Below are 24,077 nucleotides of genomic sequence, written 5' to 3' on the forward strand. Positions count from 1 at the left end.
ACAGCAGGGCTAAAGAAAAAATAAGCTATGCAACTTGAGTTACGTCAGTTGTGTAGCTTAAGTTGAAATAGCTTATTTTGGCTTTTGGCACTGTCTGCACAGCAGGAAGTCTGAGGAAGAGCACTCTTCCTCCAACTTTCCTTACTCCTCGTAAAATGAGGGTTACAGGAGTCGGAATAAGAAGTCCTCCAGCTTGACATTATGACTACATAACTGCTTGTAATATAGACACGGACTATGTTATTTCAGAATAATGTCAGTTATTCTGAAATAACAGTGCTATGTAGACATACCCTTCAGGTTTTAGTATTCTATGAATCTATAACCCTGAAAAACCTAGAGAGCGCATTTTGGGCCTGTTGACTAAAGAGGCTTAGGGTGTAATCCAAGAAACATCTGCTTTATTCTTTGTTCTTTATTTCTTCTGTGTTCAGAGACACAGGACTTTGTACATTCTTTGTAAATAAATTAAACTGCATCAAATAAAATATTAAACTCCATCTACTTTCAACTGAAAACTTGACTTAGATACTCATGTCAAAGGGGCACCTGAATATAAAACAGATGAGTTCTGCCTGGACTTGCATGATATATTCTGTAGCACAGCAGGCACATCCTGTGCAATAGGAAAGCAGTGCTTCTGGTGATTAAAGCACTATTCTATATTCTGCCATCATTTGTCACACTACAATGCTCCTAAAGCTGCTCTAACAAGAAGCACATTTAATCACATAAAACTGTGACTTATATTTTGACATAAGTATTTAAAATTAAAATGGCCATTTCTCTGAAAAATGTCTCATTTGTCTTACTGGGAATTTAGAGCCTGTTGTCAGGAACCAAAACTAATATCTCTTTAGGATTAGAAAAATAAAGAGATGGTCTAAGTATTTTAGCAATGTTTAATTTCATAATATTAAAAAGTAGGAGATAGTTCTGATGTTTCTAGGGTAATTTTTTCTTCTACGGCTTCTCCAATTGTATCTTATCTTCAGACTGCCTTGTTTTGGGTTCTGTAATTCTTTCTTGTTGATAAGGCCTTTTGAAATACTACTTGCAACAGATTACTCCAGATTTACTACCATGCTTTAGATTTCCTACAAAGAAACAGGATGAGCATGAGGAAAATAAAGCCCAGGAAAGCAGGGAATTGAGAGAGAGAGAGAGAACACATATAAAGACATATACACACAATTCCTGGCAATGACTATTTTCTGTACCACCTCTTAGGAGGTCACAGCACCAATATTACCAGAATCACTACTTTTGTATTTCATAGCAGGGTGTTCCTAAAACTATTTCCCCCTCACTTGCTCCCACAAGGCGCTTCTCAGCTATTAACCTCACACCAGAATTAATTGAGGCTCTCTCTCTGTGGAACAGCTGAGAGATGTAATGTGCATACCTGGCACCAGTTGACACCCCCTGCAGGCTTGCCCAATATTAGGGTGCTGTCACATTTTTTAGCTGTTAAGCAGTGTTTGAAGGTCATTTCTGTTCCTGCTAAAAGCTGACCAGTAGATTGAGAGATGAGCACCATAGCTGGCCCAGGATGAGGGGACATTTCCTCAGCCTGGGAGTGGCCTTGGGCAGGAGAAATGTAGGAATCATAGAACAAAAGAAATGAAGAGGAGCAGGGAAGGTAAGAAGAAGGGAAAATGGAAGAGGGGTTAACATAGAAAAATGTTTGGAGGATAGAACATGGAGGGGGATTGAAGAGAAGGGAAGAGAAAGAATATTAAAGGATAAATATTTATAGAGGGAAAGCAGGGAAGGAAATATTAATTAGAGGGAAAGCTAAAAAACTGTATATTACTGAGGAAGAGAGGTAATTAGACACAGGAGGAAAAATGATGGTGTAAAAGAAGAGAAGGGAAAGAACCAAGGAAGATAAAGTCAATCATTCTTTATTGTTTATTAAAAGTTTATGCAAAAAACATTCCCACAATTTATCTCTATGTATCTGTATCTATATTGCTGTATAAATTATTAGTATTATATATCAGGAAAAGGAGACATGACTGTTGAGGAAAATCTGATTGTGAAGAGGCAAGTGAACCTGTGGGCCCTATGTCTTACTATATGTTTTAAAAATGTGTGTCTGAGAGTCCATTTGTTCAAGAATTCCTCCTAAACAATAAGAGCTAGGACCATCAAATATGATATGCCACTTCCTTTTGTCATTACTTAAAGCAAAGTGAGATTTAGTGTGCCAGGACAATGGGATGTGCCTCAATCCGATTGTTTTCCATACATGCAAAGGGAAGAGTCTGATAGCAGGGACAGTTATGCTCCACAATGACCACGGGGGGACAGCAAGCATGGGAGATAGTTATACTGCAGAGTGACTACAGATGGACGGCTGCACCAGTAAGAGAATGGCCATCTGGGGCTAGGACTCTGCATGTGGCAGGCTATCAGCCTGGGTAAGTGACCTCCCTCTAATCCAAAGATACAGGCCGAACCCCTTCCCCATGCCTTTGACCCCACCGCTGGACCCAGAGGGCCGAGAGACCCCTACTGCCCAGTGGCCTTGCCGCCTAGCAGCTCTCTTGGGGAGCAGCCACTGGCTAGGGTCTGGCAGCCCAGCCTCTGCCGTTGCATCCCCCATACCCCGCAGGAGAAGCTGCCTGCAGGGCAGCGCAGCCCTGGACAAACCAGGAAGCAGCCACTGGCCAGGGCCAGGCAGTGTAGCTCCCAGCACCATGCTCCCCCCCGCAGAGGAGTTGCTGGCAGAGCAGTATATCCTAGGGATTTTAGCATGTAATTGAGTAGTCGTGTGACTACATAAAATTTTAGTGATTACAGAGCAAAACGGCTTCCCACACAGACTGGCTCCCACCTGTCATCTCACATTGCTGCCTATTAATACAGAGGCAGCAATGCAGGCTGAAAGGAGCTCCTGACCATGGCAGGGTCTGAGCTCCAAGGTGGGTCCTCTGTAGGAGGCAACGGGGGGGGGGGGGGGGGGGGGGGAAGGGGGGGGAGGGGGCAGCAGTGGGCAGGCAAATCTGTGGAGCCAGAACATGTGGAAAGCCATCTTAAAAGCCACATATCAACTCCCTCACCCTCCATGATGCTGCCTCTCTATCCAAATCTGATCATAGAATCATAGAACTGGAAGAGACCTCAGAAGGTCATCAAGTCCAGCCCCCTGCTCTAGGCAGGACCAATTCCAACTAAATGATGCTGATGTGGTGCAGATCTGGTGCTGATACAGAGCTATCAGAGAGGGGGAAAGTGTGTAGTCGTCTACTCGTTGCCATCACTAGAATATCTCTAGCTCCCCCACTCCCTGGGATTGTGCTGCCAGCAGGGCAGTGCGGCCCAGGCTGGCCTTGGGGCTTCCCTGAGCCCCCTAACAACTCTCCACCTCCTAGCCTGAGTCCCTCAACCTCTGCCCTGAGCCTCTACCTCCTACCCTGAGACCCCTATAGCTCCCACCCCCCTGCCCTAAGTTCTCCTGCTGATACACATGTGCCCATACTCCTTGCCTCAAATTGGCTTGAATGGCTATTGGGTGAGAAGGGGAAAATAAAATCATAGATGAGACAATCACAAAGATTCATATAAATAATCATGGGCAGAGACATTCATCAAGACACCTAGCCAGCCAGGATAGACAGGAATTAGCTCACTAAATGGGCGACGGAAAGAGATGTGTGCAGGAAGACAATCTTTTGAGATTATTATAATTTTTTAAAAATTAATTGTGTATAATAAAACACAATAAGATTCTGAGAGCCAGAATCAAACAAAAAGCCAGATAGAAAGAGGTGGACATAAAACATGCAGAGGGATTTCCACTCATTCCAGCTTTTGTGGCTTGGCTGGAGGAAGTAGTTAATGAATGTGGATCACAGAAACTCATGTTCAAATCTTTGCTTTGCTAGGATGCAGGATTCTCACCCAGAAAATTCAGCCATGGGTAGAGGAATTCAATAATATAGCTCCCATTTGGCAGGCAAAGAGAGCACCACTTAGTCATTGAAAATATAGAGGAAAATATTAATGCAGGGAATCGTGCAGGAGTAAACACTATGGGCATGTCTACACTAGGTAATTATTTCAAAATAACTCCTGAAATAACTATTTCAAAGTAAGCTTATTCCCCATGGAAAGCAGGAGTTATTATTTCAAAATAACCTGATCCTTATGTCGAAATAACGGGCTTGGTAGTGTGGATGCTCTGCTTCTTATTTCGAAATAAGTTATTTTGAAATAACTCCCTAGTATAGACCAGGGCTTAGAGACAGCTTATTCTTCAAGTGCCAGATTCTTCCAGATTGAGGCATTATTGGGAAGGGTGTAGAAGTTCAGGCTGTCAGCAAGTGACTAGACACCCAATTTCAATCTGCATGAGACACTTTATGCAGTGGTCTCCAGCCTTTTTAAGCATGAGATCACTTTTTGAATTTAAGTGCAATCCAGGATCTACCTCAAACCCAAAACACCCTCCTTTCCCCCCTTCTCCAAGGCCCCACCCCTGCTCACTCCATCCTCCTTTCCCCATCCTCACTCACTTTTATCAGGTCGGGGGAAGGACTTTGGAGTGCAGAAGGGGTTCAGAATGTGGGATCCAACTGGGCATTGCTTACCACAGGTGGCTTCTGGGTGGTGGTGCAGGAGGCTCAGGCAGGCTCCCCTACCCTGGCCCTGCACCATTTCTAAAAGCAGCCAGCAGACTCTCTCCATCCCTGCCCCCCTCTGCTCTGTGGAGATGGGGTACAGGACAGAGGGAGCTACACCCTGACATCAGCTCCCTCCTTCCTGTTCTTTCCATGCCCTGCACAGCAGGGCATGGAAGGGTGAGGGGTTGGGGGGCAGCAGGCACCAGGGGAGTTCATGGAGCAAGGGGAGGAGACATGGCAGCAGAGGGAAAGGTAGAGGTTTATGAGATATTTATTAATAACTTGGGTGCCACAATGGCACATCCAAACAAGCCACATGAATTGGGTACTGGTGCACAACACAAAATTCATTCTGCTCATGGGAGGAAACTCTTAGAGGGAACACTCCCCCTCTTCCCCCCAGCCTCTCCACCCCCGCATTAATGTCACACACATTGGATTAATGCAATTGCAGGATAGATGCATGGAGGATGTTGGTGGGGGCCAAACTAATCCCTATTGGTAGGAGGATGGTGGGAAAAGTCCTTGGGTAGGGGGTCGCATAACACTTTACTTTTGATCATGTGCCCATCTTGCCCAGAGAGATTTACCTCCAGCAGCAAGGCTAATGGGGGCCAGGGGCATGGTTAACAGGTGTCAGGGGTATGGCTAATGGGTGGGGGGGGGGGTGTCAAAGTGCATTTAAAAAAATTCTTTGGGTGCACACCCAAATGAAATGTGCTGTGCATGCCTATGGCTATTGTGTAGAAATGCTAGCTGTAAGGACTCCCAGCTACTGTATTTTCAACCTCTCCTGTGCACAGTCATTGTGGGAAAAAGTGTAAGAACTCCGTTTGTGGGGATGGGGAGGGGAATAAATAGGAAAACATTTAATTCATACCTGAAGCCTGCAAATTGTTTTCTGTTTTGTTCTCTGCTATCGTATCCCTGAAAACAGAAAGTTTAGAACAAATGTTTCTGTTTTGTCACAAACACAAGAGAATTACATAATATGTTTTGTTATTTTAAACTCTTTCTGCTAGCAATTGAAACATGCTTTGGTAATAGTGCTGCCCTTGAAATGCAGCTATGAATATACAGGAAATTTAGATGCTGTGGACTGCACTTTACATAACATGCACCTAAACTACTTAATGCTGTTAATGTGCTGAAAAGCAACTACATAAAAATCTCCTCACTTGATACATAGGTTGAGGTTGTCAAAGTAATTTTCACCACTTTCAGGAGTGGCAAGAATCTACTTCTTTCCTATATCCCCCTGGATAAATATATATCTCAAAGTGGGGGTATGGAGGAAGTGGGGTTCCGACACCAGATCACAGAGCTGGCTAAGCACAGAGAGGAAGCAGGCTACACCTGTCTAGAATGGTGCATCTAGTCTAATAGGATTCCCTTATTTACTGGACAGGTACAATCTCTCTTAGTATTGACACCAAACTGCCTGCCCTCAACACAGGTTTGAGTCTTAAAACCACAATCTGGTCCATAGTACAGGCAGTCCCCAGGTTACGTACAAGATAGGGACTGTAGGTTTGTTCTTAAGTTGAATCTGTATGTAAGTCGGAACTGGCGTCCAGATTCAGCCGCTGCTGAAACTGACCGCCAGTTCTGACTTACATACAGATTCAACTTAAGAACTCCAAGTCAGCTGCTGCTGAAACTGATCAGCAGCTGATTCCAGGAAGCCCAGGGCAGAGCAACTGTGCCTCGGGCTTCCTGTAGTCAGCGCTGGTCAGTTTCAGCAACGGCTGACTTGGGGACATCTGGGGCAGAGCAGCTGGGGTGCTGCTGGGTTGCTCCAGTAGCACCGCTCCTCGGCGCTACTGGACCAACCCAGCAGCACCCCAGCTGCTCTGCCCCAGGAGTCCTGATTCAGCCGCTGCTGAAACTGACCAGCAGCGGCTGAATCAGGACGCCTGGGGCAGAGCAGCTGGGGTGCTGCCCGGTTGGTCCAGTAGTGCCCAGAGCGGCGCTGCGGGACCAACGGGCAGCGCCCCAGCTGCTCTGCCCCAGGGTCCACAACAAAAGCCTGGTCTGCTGGGGGGGGCACACTAGCTGCGCCCCCCCCCCCAGCAGACCAGAGACACAGGGAGCAAAGCGGCAGCGGGGGGTGCCTCGCCTCTGAGGCTTTGCTCTGGCGCGGGACCGCTTTGCTCCCGGTGCCCCTGGTTTGCTGGAGATGGTCCCCAGCAGACCAGGGGCACCGGGAGCAGCTTTTCTCGCCCCGGAGGTCGAGGTGGCTGACCCCTGCCTGTGAGCTCCGGGGTGAGAAAGCCCCGTTCGTATGTGCGGAACCGACATTAGTCGGATCCGCGTAAGTCGGGGGCTATCTGTATCTGCTCCCTGGGTAACTGACTCAGATGTGCTAAAAAAACCTTTTAAAAATAACAAATTTAATTTCATTTACAAGTTTGATACTTGCAACAGAGGTCTAAACAAAGACCTTGCGTGGATGGCCTGCTACATTCCACATCCTAAAGACATAAACAACCAAGCACCTGGTACTTAAGAGCACTTCATTTAGCAAGGACACAATAACTGACAATCCTCCCCGCCCCCCTTTTCCCCTTCTTTTTCCTTCTCACACTCCCCATCTCCTTTCTTTCTCTATTTCTTTGGAACCTGAACTCCTTAACTCCATTTATCTGAAGAAGTGGTTGTGCCCACAAAAGCTCATTATACCATCTACAAATTTTACTATGTCTCTTAAGTGCTGCAAGACTGTTCCTTATTTATTAATTTATTTTCAGTTACAAACTAACACGGTTACCTCTCTGAATTAGATGTGCTAGTTTTATTGACAAAAACAAGTTTTTACCTCTGTTAGCCGTACAGAATTAGCTATAGTAGCGTAAATGGGATTCTCTTGTGTATAATACATTTATAGAATATACATTTAGAAAACATCGGGTAGGTCATCCACTTCATCTTTATTTTTTCCCCAGTCTTGTTTTAAAACTCCTAATTAATGAGGCACATGCAACTCTCTTCAGGAGTCTGTTTCAGAACTTAACAGATCTCATTGAATATCTTACAGATCTTAAATATTCCCTTTATTAATTTCATCCCATTACTCATTTTTCTGTATACCATGCTAATAATTATTCTTCGTTCTTGGGATTAAGGCCTGGTTTTATAGTTAGATCCCTACAAAATTCACAGTCCATTTTGTTCAAGTTCACTTTCACAGGATTTTTAAAATAATGTCATTTCAACTATTTAAATGTGAAATTTCATGGTGTTGCAATTGAAATTGCATGACTCAAAAAGGAGTTAAGAGTGTGTGTGCACACAAGGTTATTATGGGGGTGGAGACTGGTTCTGCTCCTCCTTGTGATGGTGCTGCCCTCAGAGTTTGGTAGCTACCAGCCAGAGTGGCAGCTATCGGCCAGGATTCCAGCTCTGAAGCACCACCACCACCAGCATAGAATTAAGGATGGCATTGTAGGATATTGCCACACTTGCTTCTGAGCTGCTGCCTGTAGAACTTGGGCCCTCAGTCAGCAGCCACCACCCTCGAGTCACCCAGTTTTGAAGGCAGCAGCACAGAAGTTAGGGTGGCATAGTACAGTATTACCACCCTTACTTACGTACTGCTACTGGTGGGGGGCTTCTTTCAGAGCTGATTTCAGAGAGGTCACCATGTTAGTCTGTTTCAGCAAGAACAAGGAGTCCGGAGGCACCTTAAAGACTAACACAGTTGTTAGTCTTTAATGTGCCACCAGATTCCTTGTTCTTGCAGAACTGGGCACCTGGCCAACAGTTGCCACTCTCTGCAATGCTCCCTCTGATCTTTTCCACTCATTAGTGGATTTTTTCCCTTCGTATGTGGAATACATTTGTACGTGCATCAAGGTATTGTGTAAATGTGCATTAAAAAAACCCAACTGTGGGTGCTCTGCTAATCAGCTGGGTGGCATTTGAATCTTTCCTAAGCAGTCACACAAGTACTCAGCTTACAAAGAACACTGCTCCCCAGCAACCCAGCACTAGAGGCAGCTCAGAAGTATAGGGGGCAATACCACAATTCCAACTTTGTAACCTCCCTGCAACTGCCTTTTGGCCAAAACTCCCAATTTGAGAAAGACTAGTTTCCTCCATGAAATCTATATGGTAAAAGGTAAAAATACACACACACCCACACCCACACCCACACCCACACCCACACCCACACCCCCCGATGGCGGGAAACCAGATTTTTCTTGGCCATGAATTTGTTAGAATCCTATGTATGGTCTACACCTAAAACTTAGGTCAGCCTATCTATGTCACTAAGGATTGTGAAAAATACCATACTCCTGTGAGATGTAGTTAAGTCCTAAGCCCTTTTATGGACATTGCTAGGTAAAGGGAAGAATTCTTCATCCAACCTAGCTACTGCCTCTTGAGGGAGTGGATTTACTATAGCAATAGAAAACTCCTTTCCATCACTGTAGGAAGTGTCTAATTAAGCATTACAATAAGAACATAAGAATGGCCGTACTGGGTCAGACCAAAGCTCCATCTAGCCCAGTAGCCTGTCTGCTGACAGTGGCCAGCACCAGGTGCCTTAGAGAGGGTGGACCGAAGACAGTGATCAAGCGATTTGTCTCCTGCCATCCCTCTCCAGCCTTTGACAAACAGTGAACAAAATGCACTACAGTGAACAAAATGTCTTGTAGGCCACACACAGAATCCCAATGGGCTGCAAGTTGCCCACTGTTGAGATAGAGTGATCATAGGCATGCACAGCACATTTCATTAGGGTGTGCACCTGAAGAATTTTTTTAAAATTTACTTTGACCCACATTAGCCATGTCCCTGACCCCTGTTAACCATGCCGCTGAACCCCATTGGCCACACCCCGACTCCCATTGGCCACACCTCTAGAGGTAACACTCTTGGGGCAAGATGGACACATGACCAGAAGTAAAAGGTGTCATGTGACCCCCTTCTAAGGACTTTTCCCACTATCCTCCTACCAATAGGAATTAGTTTGGCCCCCACCAAACCCCCCTTATGCAACTATCCTGCAGTTGCATTAACTCAATGTGTGTGACATTAACTCAGGGGCAGAGAGGCTGGGGGAAGTGTTCCCTCTAAGAGTTTCCTCTCATGAGCAGAATGAATTTTGTGTTGTGCACCAGTACTGAGTTCATATGGCTTGTTTGGATGTGCCACTGTTATTAATAAATATCTTATAAACTGCTACCTTTTCCTTCTGCTGCCAAATCTCTCCTTGCTCCATCAGCTCCCCTAGTGCCTGCTGCCCTCCAACCCCTCACCCTCCTCTGCTCTCCTGACTCCTGCCCTCCTCACTGTCCTCAGCCTTCCTGAGACCTGCCCCCCTCCACCATTCCTTCTCTCCCCCCTTTGCCCACTCCTCCAGTAGCCCCACTCTGATCAAGTGAGCTACCCCTCCTCATCCCTTCGTCTAACACCTCCCTCTACACACCTGCCCTGCCTCTCTCCTCTGGTGCTGGTCCCTCCCCTGCAGGCGTCTGCCCTTCTGCTTCACCCCCAGAATCCTCTGGCACCTGCAACTTCCCTTAGCCCTTCACCCTCCTGGTGCTCCCCCTTCCCTCACTGCCCCTGCCCCCTTTGCCCTTTTTTCCCTGATGCCCATCCCCTTCCCCCGTTCCCCTCATGCCCCTGTGCCCTCACGTCTTGATCCATCCCTGCCTTCTTCATGCCCACCCCTTCTTTCAAGCCTTCTCCCAGCACCTCCCCCCCCAATGCCCTTCCCCTCTCCTCTCCCAGCATCACCCTGTCCCCCCTCCCACTGACACCTTCCCACCTGCCCTTTTCCTCATTGTCTCCACTGGCCCTCTGGCATTTGTCTCTCCTCCACCCTGTTCCTTGGTGCTTTCCCTTTTCTTCTCCTGACCTGCCCCCCTCCTCTCAGCACAGGCCTCTTCCTCTCCCACCCCTGTCTATTTTCCTTCTCTCCTTTTCCCTTTCCCTTAACTTAGGCTAAGCCAGCTTCTTCCTTCCAGTTTGCGGGCTGGAGTCAGAGCCAGCCCAAGCTACAGGCCGGCCGGGCCTAGCCTGGGATGCCTCACTTTATGGGGCACCACGCGGTGCTGCCGGGCCGGGCAGGGCCAAGGACGAGGCCCCGGGTGCAGAAGGGGCTCTGCACGGTGCTGCTGGGATGGGCGGGGCCGGGGCCGCAGCCCCAGGGGCAGAAAGGGCGCTGCGTGTTGCTGCTGGGCTGGGGACGGGGCCGAGACTGAGGACGGGGCCAGGGCTGGGCTTGGGGCTGTGGCCCCAGGGGCAGAAGGGGCACGTGCGGTGCTGCCAGGCCAGGGCCGAGGCTGGGGCTGGAACCCCAGCCCCAGGCTCAGAAGGGGCATCATGCGGTGCTGCTGGGATGGGAGGGGCTGGGGCTCCGGGTGCAGAAGAGGCGCCACGTGGTGCTGCCGGGCCAGGCAAGGGCACCCCCAGCCACAGAAAGGGCGCTATGCAGTGCTGCCTGGCTGGGTGGGCCTCGGGGCAAAAAAATGGCTCGGGCTGGAGTCTTTGGTCTGGCCCCAGCTGCTTCCGCCGCACGCGCATGCGCGCTCTCTGCCCCAAAGTGCCCCGTAGATGGCCATGGGGAAAGTGACAGGCTGTGGTATCCCGTCTCAAATCCCTCTCCTCCTCCAGCAGCTGCTAGCCAGCTCGAGACATTAGGTTGTGCCTGGGCACTCTGACCCCAGGTGATGGGACCTTAATGTTCTGAAGATATGGTGTATGTTAATGACTTTACATGCGTAATTAGAAAAGGCTATATTCTCCACAAATAAGAGTCTGCTACAGCATTCAGATTGCCACTCTTCTTTAGGTAAATTGTATCTGTATTTGGATAATTTTACAGTTAATAGTAGGGAAAATTTTATGAAGCACAGATATGAAGTCAATGGGAGCTGGGTACATAATTTTTATTTGTGTTCCTTTGTAAACTGCTCCCAACACTTGTGACTGTCATATTTAGGTAAAGAGAAGGGTAAGCAGATTTCACACTTCTGGATGTAATGCCACTTGTGGGGTATAGGCTGAGAAATAGGTGCAGTATGAGTTCATGAGAGTTTGTCTTGCTCTGAGTCAATGGGCGCGTCTAGAGGCAGGAAACTAGTTAGACCAGCAGTGCAAGCCAGAGCAGAAGGAGCCAGGATACTGAACTCCATATGCAAGTATGTATTTCAGGGCACAAGCTACTAGACCAACCGGATCCCTAGTTTGATCTAATATGGCAAATACTATGGTCAAAAATGGGTTCATAAAGTTAATCACCTAAATCAAAGCGGCCTGATTTTCTGACATGTTGAGCATTTTCTGACATGTTGTAGCTCTTTCAGCAGCTCAGGTAAGCAGTGGGTTCTCAATAGCGCTGACAGTCAAGTCACTTTCATTTAGGTCCCAATTATGGATATAGGGATGGGATTTCCATTAGGGATGTCAACATGCAGTGGTGGGGGGCAGGGGGAACTGTTGCCCACGAGGAGCTGGCTTTAAGCAGGCTCCCCCTGAACACTGGAGCCACCTTGCCTCCCCTTCCCGTGCTGCTGCCTCTAATAGAGACACAGCAGTGCAGAGGTAAGGGGAGCAGGCTGGAGCAGATATGCATGGGGAGCAGCTTTCAAGCCAGCTCCCCGCATTTATCATCTCTGCGGACCTGTCTGTCTCCCCCTTGCTGCCTCTTACATAGGCAGTGGTGGGGGGAGTGGGGAGAGGACAGGCAGGAGCTGGTGCTGGGGAGAGCCAGCTTAAAAGCCTGTTCTCCCCAGCACCAGCTCCACAGTGCCACCTTTCCTTCCCCCCGCGCTACTGCCTCCATCAGAGCTTGGGGCCACTATGAGCAGAGGCTGCTTCTGCTCCACACCCTATGGAGCAGCCTCTGCCCACGAGGAGCTTGGACTGCCTATGGGCAGGGACTGCTGCCAACCCACACTGCTGCCTTGCCAGAGGTTGTTCATACTTTCTCCCTCTGTAGACAGCTCAGGTCTACACTGGGGGCACCATAATCAACAGTGTGAGCAATGCATTGTGGGATGGGTATGTATCCACAGGGAAGATGGAGCTGATCCCTGTGAATCTTGGGATTTCCTCCATGTTCTCCCTCAGCATTCTCTGATGCTGGGAGCAGCACCATGAGTAGCTCTGTGAACTCTCCCTGTTGAGGAATGTCAAAGCAGCACAGTGTCTGTTGCCTTCCCCCTGCAGCAGAAGTCTGCCATTGTGTTCCTAGTGCAGGGAAGAACAGGAGCATTCCAATTATTTGTTCTTTGTTTATTTCCCAAATGGAAGAGCTCATTTAGCTGTCAAATATTCCCAGAACTTTGAAAGAGGAGGGTTGCATATCTGCAGGGCAGCAGAGATCAAAACTCTGAGCACAGCTATAAGCAGTGTGGGATACTGTCTGAAGCCAGTTCTGTGGACAAAACTAACAGCAGAACCAACACTGGCTCTTAGTCGATAATAAAGGGAGGCGAAAAGAAGTCTTATACAGGGCTGGAAGATTTTTGTTGCCAAAACTGGGTGTTTTTCCTGGCCAAAGTTTCATTACAGTGTGAATGTTCTCACTGATTAGTAATCAAAAGGCAGTGTTTGATGACAAAACTTGGTAGTGTAGACAAAGCTCAACATAAATATATCCTTAACTACACATACCTGGATTTCTTCTTCTCCGTGCTCTTGCTTTTCTTTATTTCCTGGTGATTTTTTCTTTGTTTTTTCTCTGACTGCATGCTAGGATCTCTTTTGGTTTCTTTTATAGAGCTGCGTGTGGCAACTGCCAGCCCCCTCTTGCTGCTGCCACACTCTTCAATAGGACCCACTATGTCAGAGATGGTGACTCGCTTGGATACTTGCTTAGCAACTTCCTCCTCCCCTGATTCTGGGCTATCAGTAGAATTCTGAGTGTCTAGATGCATGTCTCTCTGTAGGGATTAAGGAGGATACCCAACAAATAAGACAGTAGGAATCGGTACAAAATAATTGCTCAGGATGGAGTTGATGAGCACCACTGGGGATGATTGCATGTTTTGTTCCTTCCCTCTGAGGCACCTGGCATTGGTCACTGTCGGCCGACAGGATACTTGGCTAGATGGGACCTTTGGTTTGATCCAGTATGGCTGGTCTGATGTCAGACTGACAGTTCTGAGAAATGGGACTATTTCTCATGGGACAGGTACAGCAGGAATCTTGGCAGTGCAAGATGCCCCACCCTGTCCCTTTGCCACTGACAAATGACCAATTCAGAAGGCCTGATTCAATACCCTACCACTTGGTAAGTCACACTCTGAAAAAGTTATTAAAATAGAAATAGATAAAGATACTTCGTGTTGACAATTGTTTAGCTTCACCTGGAAGCTTCCTTTTCTTTGACTTGCCAGGTCCTCTGAGTATTCCTCAGTGCATTTTTCTCTCACCTGGGTAATTACCACACACTGACTGCTCCAATGCCTCTTAAATGCAACCAACTGGTTCTATACTTTTGCACAAGGTTTTGCTGGATTGTTTCGCCAGAGCCTGGACTATGGGAATGTGATTTGTAGAAAGTACCAGTTGGTCAAACTCCCCTCTGTGGATTGTACTGGTGTGTATTAAATATTACTTAGTGCACAGTAATGTAGTCGTATTTGAAAGAGGAGTACATTAATGCACATTAGCAAATTCTTCATGATTGGTAGGGTTGTAAGCGACTAGTTGACTACCTGAGAAGCAAATCAGAGAGATGCAGCAAGGGTGGGGGTGGGGGAGCAGGAGCTGGTGCTGGAGGGAACCAGCTTTTAAGCAGCATCATCTCCACAGGGGGAAGGGGAGGCAGAGGGAAGCAGGGAAATGGCGTGAGTGGGGATTGAAACAGTCCTGCTTGTGCCGGTTCCGATTGCTGCTCCTTTCCCTTTGAAATGTACAAGAGCCACCTGTACATTTCAAAGGGAGAGGTGCAGCGGGATAGTGAACACCCCCCTTATCGACTAATTGAGTAGTCGATGGAAATTCCATTGACTACTGGATTAGCTGAGTAATCAAAATTTAACTTCCCTACTACACACCCCTATAGTGTAGACTGACTTTGGTATCATGAAGACAAGCCGGGAAATCCACAAAAGTCCAGGTCATAAATTTTATACCCCAGAAACCACTTCTGGGTATGAGTGAGGAGTTCTACTCCATGGGATCACAGAAGTCAGTGATGACCAAAAATAACCTTTGAGAACTGGTTAATGATCTAAACTGTAAGTTTTCTTTTTTCTTTCTTCATACTATCCATATCCTTACCCTGGGTTTTCCTCTGTTTTTGATCTGATGTGGGAGCAGAGACCCGTTTGTACTGTTTGATGGCTAAGATTTAAGGGGGCTGGTTGCTTCTCAAGATGATATAAAAATTACAACTGCAAACTATCCCGATGCAATGGCAGTATAGGAAGAATAGTAAGAGGCCAATATGGCTCCATCAGGAGCTCTTCAAAAAGGAATCCTACAAGAAGTAGGAATATGGACTAATTGCTAAGGAGTACAAAAGAATAGCATATGCATGTAGAGATAAAATTAGAAAGGGTAAGACACCGTGATAATGTATATACCCCACATAGGTCCTGAATGGGTTAATGTGGGCCTGAGACGCTGATTAGTTATCTAGCTGCACCCAGAGGGAGAGCCAGCTTAGTGGATAATGAAGCCCAGAAGGGCAGGAGCAGGGTAGTTATTATAAAGAGAGGAAATGTGTAGCAGAAGGGGGCTGACTGAAGAAGCTTTTATAAAAGAAGGGATTAAACCAGAACTAACCTTTTGGGCAAAGGTGAAAGGGAATCATGAAAATGGTAGTACATACCAGATGTATGGGGATTGCTGGGAATTTAGTAGAAGAGCTGAAATGAATTGTCACTGACTTCCTCATAATATCAGGGTGACAAATGGGCAAAGAAGATATGTAAAAAAGAGAAATTGAAAGAAATAATTTTTTTTAGACAAGGAAAATCGAATTATAGTTAAACAGTTACACTTCTAGGTGTGGATTTGGAATTGTATGGAAAAAAATGGAGGGAAAAAACACACATTGTGACTAATGACATTTCTGAACGAATGAATCTCTATATATTTTAGAGATTTGTATGTGTCTGTCTGAGACTGTCTGTTTTTCTGCGAGTCCTTTTGTTCAAGAACTCCTAAACGGTAAAAGCTAAGACCACAAATTTGGCATGCAGCTTCTTTTTGTCCTGACTTAAAGCAAAGTCAAGGTTTGGTTGTACCTGTAAAACAGGATGTGCCTGGAATTCGATGGCTTTCTATAACATGGAAATGGAGGGGACTGATTGGAGGGATGCTCTATTGCAGAGTGATAACTGGAGGCAGCAAGCATAGGGGACAGTTATACTGCAGAATGACTATAGGGGGGCAGCCACACAAGAAAGACAGTAGCCAGCTGTGGCCAGGGTTTGCCATCTTGCTAGACACTGGATCAGGTAAGTGGCACCCTTGCCCAGACCCCTCCACCTAGTCCTTGGCCACAGTGGAGGCGGGGGGGAGGGGAGGGAGGAAGGAGCCCAGCCAGCCCTCCCTCCAGGAGCACTACTGAGACCAAGTAGCGTAGTCCTAGCCTTCCCCTTGAGGAGTCACAGCCCACCCCACTAGCATTGCTGGCCCATCCAGTGTGCCCGTCCCCCTGGCTGGCCTGTGCAACCCTCTTCTCCACCCCCCCCCTCCAGAACAGGACTGGGGAGTATTCGCAGAGCCAGTCTATGTAGCTCCCTCCCCAAATCCTCCCTGGGTTGGTCCAGCCCCCAGAGAGAAATTAGCAGGCAGGATGCACAGCCGTCCTCCCTGGGCCAAGAGAGTATGCGTGGTGTGTGGCTGGCCCCAGGTTGACCTGGAAGAAACTGGCAGCCACCCCCTCTCCCGAACTTCCCTTCCTCCCAAACCTCAGTGTTAATTCCTGCATCCTCCTACAGATCCCCAGCCCTCTGCCCTAATCCCCTCCACAACCCCTGATTCCTGCACTCCCACATCCTGGCCTTCTGCCCTGAGCCCCCCCCCCCACATCATCAAGACCCTCTCCTGACTCCTGCTCAGGTAGAGTTGGAAGAGCTTTCTATGTTCCTAGGCTCAAAATTCATAAATTCTTAGGCTCAGAATTCAGAAATCTAAAAGGCTCTGATGTGATGGCTGAACTAACTGGGAAATGTTGGCACTAACCTGGATCAGAGATGTGTGACTAGCTGCAGCTGTAATTTTATCTGTTTCCTTATCAGGCATAATGACAATCAGAACAGGAACTTTGGAAAGTAGAAATTACATAATAAGTGAAATAATATTCCTATCTATGGAAATACACAAATAGGTATCTGTGTAACAGTAGAATGACTTAAAGTGCATATTGGAATATGTGGAAATGAGATGGCTGACAAAGCAGCAAAACATATGCTAAAAATGAGGAGGTGGATATTAAGATACCTGTAATCATATAAGAATTTAGAAGCATGATCATGAAGGAACCTGTAAAGGAAGGGCAAGAGCGGTGGCCTAAGAAAGCAAAAGTATCAAGAAGTACATTTTCATTGTTCTTCCCTGAATATTAATAAGTCAGTGGGGTACCCATTTCTACACAGGTGTCTGAGAAAACCCCAAGTCAAGGGCATCAGGCAAGCAAAGCCTTTAGCGAGGTTTTGGATGAAGAAGATGGTGCACAATCCTACTCATACATTGGTTTGTCTCATCATCTCCACTCATTCCTTACCCTAATCATTAATCTTTTTGCTTCAGATGCCTTTCCCCTCTGGTAGGCTGGAGTTCTATTCCTCTCCTTCAGGGTGTAGGGATAATTATTTTCCCTCTTCTATCTCTGCCCAGGAAGAAGAGGAGTGTCTAGGGTTCAAAATGGAAGAGGCTCAGGCTACCAGGCATGTAGCACTTAGCTCTGACCATGTGTGCAAGTGTCTCTCATCTTCTTTTGGCCAGACTGAAACAGGGGCTGGCCTGCGTGGGGCAAAAAAGAGACACGTGGAGTTGCCTATGCTGAAAGTCTCTGTGGCTTGCATGGAGCTTTGGGTAACAACTTTAAAAAGTGTGTTCAGAATCAGTAGCTATCCTGCTGGTCTTGTTGCTAAGTATGGACCCAGGGTAATGCTTCCACCTTTTTTGCTGATGAAAGCCTGGAGTATTAATATTTTGTTTTCAATTCCTCTAAAAGGAGCCTTACATCCCTCTCCACTCCTCCTTCCTCTCTTTCTCTCAGTTGGAGCAAATAGATACCTATGAAGTATGGTGGAGAGTTAGAAAGGTCAACCAAGAGCTAGAACATCCACCTCCCTCCCTACAGGCCAAATGTCTGATGCACTTCACCCATCAGCCTCCATAGGTCCTGAAGAACTCAGCTATGTCATATATCTTCTTCTCTGCTCTTTGCCCCCACATCAGAGGGGAAATTCAAAAGGGAAGTGCCACTTAAGGCCATAGCAACCCATTCCCCAAAATATCAGGAAAATGAAATCCAGGACAGTGGTGTCAGGTATCCCTCTAATTGACATCCAGATAACCAAGCAGGGCTCCACTAGAGGTTGCCATATGGCTGCCACCACCTTCTGATTCTATAGGGAACTTCTGACATGCCAATTATTTTTATATCAACTCCTTGTAAACAGAATTGTAACTACTTTGAATTCTTGTCTGTTGCACAAGCTCTGACTTATGCAATAATTAGCGATGTTGGGACAAGCATTTTAATTTTTTTTGATTGTTCAGTTTGCAGAATTTGCTAACGCAAATGTTCCCAACAACTGCCAGACACTCACGTTGTCTGATTGGTTCCTCATGACTTGCGTTCCCTCAGCTTTCTTCCCATTAAAATTTTCATACACTATATTGACTTGAGTATTGTTGTAGCGGTCTTGGGGAAGTTTCAAGAGAGAGATGAGCCTCAACCATTGACGGAAGAGGAGATGTTGCTCATCTGGTGGTCCACAGAGCTCCAGGTAGAAGGAGCGGCCACTTGCCAGCTTCAGCTTGAGGCGACGCTTCTCAGCATTGTGAACGGAGATCTCCACGAACTTCAAGGGGAAGAACCTACAAGAAAACTCATATGAGAGACCAGCTAGAGTCTCTGCTTACAGAAAGCACTATATCCATTGCATGTTTCAGGAAATGGGCTGCAGGAGGAGTAAGTCTGAAGGCAAGTGCATGCAGACTCTTCTCAGAGAAGACATTGTGTCTGTCATCTCTGGGGCCACATCCCAACTGCAGGGGAGAAGTCTGTTGGAAAAATAATAGAGAGTATACCCGGAGACTTTATTTTCAGATGCTACTATGCCCTTTGTGTAAGAGATGCTCTGCAATAGCTCACAGCACCCGTAACATTCAAGTCTCCTCACAGTCTCTTCTGGTTTTAACTAACCCAAACTATTTTGTGTCATCTGCAAATTTTGCCACTTTATTGTTCACTTTCTTTTACAGATAATTAATACATATATTAAACAACACTAGTATGTAAACCATCCCAATGTTAGCCTTTAGTCATGTTGAAAATTGGCTAATTTATTCCAGCTTTTGAAGTCCAAAAATATTAGATCAGCCACTTTTTATTTATCCACTAGTTTGCTAACATTCTGAAAGAATTTGAACTGGTTAGAGAAGCATGATTTTTGTTTACGAATGTGTTCAGTCATTTTATTTTTCATTATTGTTTCAGTCAGTTTTCCTAATATTAAAGTTACATTATCCCTTAATTAAACTCATAGTACCTTTAGTTAATGTTTCATCCAAAGAACAACATTACTAAATGGACACTAGTGAGGATACACCTGGTTACAAGGTTACCTTTGTCCAAGACATCACCAAGCCTCACAAAAAACGTTTATGGAAAGCATGCTCTGTGAACTGACCTTCACCCTAACTTACCTACTGAGTTCCAGCTGCTCCATGGTTGGCGGCTGCTTTGAGACCTTCCAGGGCTTTGATGTTACTTCCTGGGGAGATTTAGTCACTGTGTGTGCTAGCAGCATCACATTGGGCAGTGACAGGCTAGGACTGGATGCACAGATGCCTACAGTCACACAGTTGGGACGGTTATGAACGTAAATTGGTTCACCTCTCCTGTTAACCTGCATACCAAAACAAAGTAATTGCAGTATATCATGGAGCCATCACTATAATAATACACTACACAGATATTGTCGTATCACTTGCCTGGGACTTTCATAACTCAGGTGGTAAGAAAATACAGGAACATAAAAGAATGAGAGGGGAATGTGTATGAAGAATGGGAGGAAAAGGAAGTGAGTCAGAATGAAGTGGGGTTGGAAAGCTGGAATAATCAGCTAGCTGGAGATTTATCCAGGTATTTAATTTTTATGTTGTGGCCATAATTGTGGTATTGGAATGCCTTGGGTAGCACAGAATCAATTCTGCATTACCACTTCTCATGGGCACTTGTGGAGGGGGCATGGCAAGAGAGTTGCAATGTTTTGGTGATCCATTACCATCAATAATATTGTTTATTATTTATTGATTTGTATTACTGTTGCATCTAAGTGCTCCAGTCATGCACCAAGACTTCAGTATTCTAGATGTTGTACAAACTTACCAAAAAGGCAGTCCCTGCCCCCAAAAAATTAACAATCTAAGTATAAAGACAAGAGACAAAAAATAGAGAGACAGGCCAACAGGGTAGCGAAAGGAATATATTACACAATTGGCTAGCATGATAGGCAATGGTTTCAGCATCCCAACAGCCTGACGGTTGTCAAGTATTTTGTAGGCATTACAGCAAAGGAGAGTTTTAAGGAGAGTTTGGATGAAAAATGATTAGGTAGCTTTCTTGATGTTTATGGGGAGCATCTCGAAAGATGAGTGGGCAGTGTAAGAGAAAAAAACTAAGATATTAGTTTGACAAGAGGGTGATAGAGGCTGACATAATCAGCTGATTGGGGGCAGAAGTCAACATCTCGATAGCAAATAAGCCATGCTAGAAAGATTGTGAAGACAAGCATCTTATTTTCAACATGGGAAAGGGAAAGAAGTGGAGAGATGCAAAGAGATTGGTGACTTGGTTATAAAGATGGGTTAGGAAAATGGTCTTTGCAACAGCATTCTGAATGAATGTGAGCAGAGCAAGATTCCTTTGTTGAGGCCAAAGAAATGGTTGTTGTAGTTACTAAGATGTGAGATAATGAGTGCCTGGATAGAAGTTTTAGCAGTATCTAAAAAGCCTATATCTTAGGGGTCTTATGGAGAAAGAATTGGCAAGATTTAGACAGCTTCGAAGTTTGAACCTAGAGAAAGGGGGCAGAGTCAAAGATGGCTCTCAGACTCTGGATCTGAGTCATAGGTAGGATGATGATGTAGGCCATAGCAATTGGAAGAGGATCATCTGATGGTTAGATAGTTATGAGAAGCTATCAAACACGCAAGCCAAGATTTGCTAGAATGTCCATTTGGGGGCTGTTGCAATTGGGTGCAACCTTAAGACTGCTCTAAATTGCACAAGGAGTGAACCAACTCACAGCTATTCCCAGAATAAGGATGTGGAAGAGAGAAAAAGGCACACAAATTCACTTTTGCTTTCCTCCGCCAGATGAGCTGCATGCAGTCCTACCAGAGGCTGGGTATCTGGCCCATTATATGTGATGGGAGAATAGGATAGGTGTGTATGAGAAGGGGAATATAAACGTGTTGAAGTACGGCAGAGAATGAGAATTATGGAAATGAACAAAGAAGTGGACAGCAATTATACTAGGGGATAAAAGTGGAAATTCTCTATTCAGGGAATGTCAAATCATCAGTGCCAAACAATTTCATTTAAACGCTGTTTACCTGGACAAAGTTGCTCTCAAATATGGGAGCGGATGTGAAGGGGGCATATTCTCCTTTGCCAAGAACTCTCTGAAGATCTCCCATAATGGAGATCTGGTTTCTGGAGGCTGCACACGCAGTGAAGCTCCTAAAAGAGAAGTAGCTTCTAATATTGCCTACACACAAAACAGAAAAAAATTAGTAAGTCAAGAGGGCAGAACAATACAGATAATCAACTGATGGGGAAATAACTGAAGATAGAAAAGCCTGTATTTGTTTCATGTCCTATTATAGACTGCATCAGGTTATGCAAGAGCAAAACCCCACACAAATGTGCACATGAACTTCCAAAGGCACTCCAGGGATTTGGCAATGGAGAAGGGATTCTCGGGGAGCTAATCAGACTTATGGAACTAGGGCATATAGGTGAGAAAAAATGAACTATTTTTACAAAGTATCATCTTGCCAAAACACACCTGTTTCTCTTACATGACCTACTTTATTGGCTTCTTGCTTTTTTCCTCTTCATCATCAAGTCTCCCATAGCATAGTTCTACAAATAAATATAGATAGTTTATATATGAAATTTGCACAAATACAGGTGAAACCAATCAGATTACATTCACTATGCTATATTTTAGATTGTCTTCTTGCTGATAATTAAGTGAAGAATTTTAATCTAATGGTAGGATTGATCAAAATACTGTTTACCATTGTTAGGGTAATGAAAATAGCAACAACTATTTACCCTTTCATGAGAGCATACCAATGTATCTTGCAAATAATGGGTGAGTTAGAGCCTTGAGTCTGTGCTCAGCACAAGTCAAGAGGAAAAGGGGCAAAATGACTTGCACTATCTTAATATCCCCTGTTCATGTGCCTCCCAGATGCTGGGTTGGTCTAGTACTACTCTACATTAAGTGAGTTGTATAAAACTCATAAGGGCTATTCCAGGCTTGTAGCGAATTTAACTTCATAACCCCCGAAACTCAGGTCCTTGCACAAAAGTAAAATGACTTTTCTAAGGTTACGTAATAAGTCAGTGGCAAGGCAATGAAGAGAATCAAGATGTCCCAATCCTCCTTTTTTAACTACTGTGTACTCTCCCTAAGTGGACTCCTAGGAATTCTTGCCCTGTTTTACTGAAATAGGCCCATTTCTTATATAGAGGAATCTACCAAAGAAAGAACAAGACACAAATGCTCTAGCTTGTTCTGAAGAGCTCTCTCAAAGTCTCCTATACTAGGAACCCATGACTAGGAAGTTCAAGTAGATTTTTCAATAGAAAGTATCCCCTCTTAAATTTCCTTTAACAATGATGATATGTCAGTGCCTACAGGTGAGGCAGCAAATCATGTCACAATAGGAAGGCAGAGTTGGGCTAGGGAAGCTTAGTCCATTGCTGCTGGCATCATAATCCACTGTATGGCCTGTGTGCACAGAGGACACTTAGACCAATTACATTGCTTGACTAAATCAGGGCAGAGTGTGAGTGATATGAATTCACTCAGTCCAGAATTTGCCTAGCACAGTACATTACAGATTTCTCTATATTAGGGATTTTTGTAGAAGCATTAGTTCCCCAAGTGCAAACACAGTATTGGTGAGCTGCCCCAATGTAAAATGGGGCTTGCACTGCTGAAACTGAGGTAAATCACAGAGGGCATGTCTACAATAATAACTCCCAAAATAACTATTTTGAAATAAGCTTATTCCCAGTACATTTGTACTAGCAGTACATTTTCTCAGCAACACAGGCTGCTGTAAGCACATCAGATGTGTCTTTCACTTTCTACTCTGTCTCCCTATAAAATATGAGTCAATCAAACTTGGCCAGTGAAGTGCACATTCCAAAAAGGCCATTATAGAGAACACTCTGTTAACTCCCCCATTCTCTTGTGTGACCTCAGGTGCCACCCCATACACACAGACAGTCTGAGAAGTAGGTCAATCAACACCTTAAGTTCTAGCATTAACTAACAGCTAGCCATTGGAGATTCAAAAGCCCTGGTACCATGTGCACCAAAAAGATGAACTCTGTAACAAACAAACTGCTGAATTCTACACCAGCTTCAATTCACTCTACTATAATGGAATTTCACTGTGCAAATCCACTTAGAATCCAGCAATTTTTTACCTACTACATGGTTATTAAATGCTATATTTCCAGGGGGCTCCAACAAACCTTTGCCATGAAACTGCCTGAGCCAAGAGCTCATCCACATATACAGGACATGCAGAAAAAGATAAACCTGAACATTTTCTTCCAGGTTTTTAGGTGTGTGCATTTTGCTGAGACTACCTCCCCCCTTACTGGGCTTGCTGGCAATTCAGAATAATGCAACAGCAGCTCATATCAGTAGGCTGACAGCACCAATGGTCAATCCAAATGACTAATCTTGCAATAAAAATCAGTATGAAGAGAAAAAAACTGACACCAAAGTAGCATAGCTGTAAAGAGGGCCTTTCTGCATAGGGCAGGATAGATCCTCAGCTGATGAAAATCAGTGTTGTTCCAAAATTTGGCCTAATATATTGAGAAGTCTCCCAATAGTAGAGGTCTTGCCAAGTTTTGATAGTGTACCTTGATTTCAATCTCCACTTCAGCAAATGGTATTCCTGTGTTTCTTCAGGGTGGTTATAGTTTGGGTCAGAGGTAAGCAGCTGCCACTATGGCGAAGATTTCAATTACTATCCAGC

At 45.4% G+C, this 24,077-nt stretch overlaps 1 protein-coding gene across 12 annotated transcripts; it reads right to left on the reverse strand.

The window, feature by feature from the left end:
- Nucleotides 1–888: 888 nt before the first annotated feature.
- GARIN2 (golgi associated RAB2 interactor family member 2) lies at nt 889–24,077 on the reverse strand. Of its 12 annotated transcripts, none has more exons than XM_025179907.2 (8): nt 23,962–24,077; nt 21,876–21,930; nt 21,399–21,553; nt 19,485–19,687; nt 18,383–18,653; nt 13,260–13,528; nt 5,512–5,558; nt 889–1,097 (listed from the first exon to the last, which is right to left on the reverse strand). In XM_025179907.2, exons 3-8 carry the CDS (start codon nt 21,480–21,482, stop codon nt 1,051–1,053), a joined length of 921 nt encoding a protein of 306 aa, XP_025035692.1. In that variant the 5' UTR covers nt 21,483–21,553; nt 21,876–21,930; nt 23,962–24,077; the 3' UTR covers nt 889–1,050. The 12 variants fall into 12 exon arrangements, with proteins under 12 accessions (XP_025035692.1, XP_025035689.1, XP_025035694.1 ...); XM_025179904.2 differs by having other exon boundaries at nt 21,854–21,930; XM_025179909.2 differs by lacking the exon at nt 23,962–24,077 and adding an exon at nt 22,556–22,689.

This window comes from Pelodiscus sinensis, chromosome 4, assembly GCF_049634645.1.
Source record: "Pelodiscus sinensis isolate JC-2024 chromosome 4, ASM4963464v1, whole genome shotgun sequence".
NCBI lineage: Eukaryota > Metazoa > Chordata > Testudines > Trionychidae > Pelodiscus > Pelodiscus sinensis.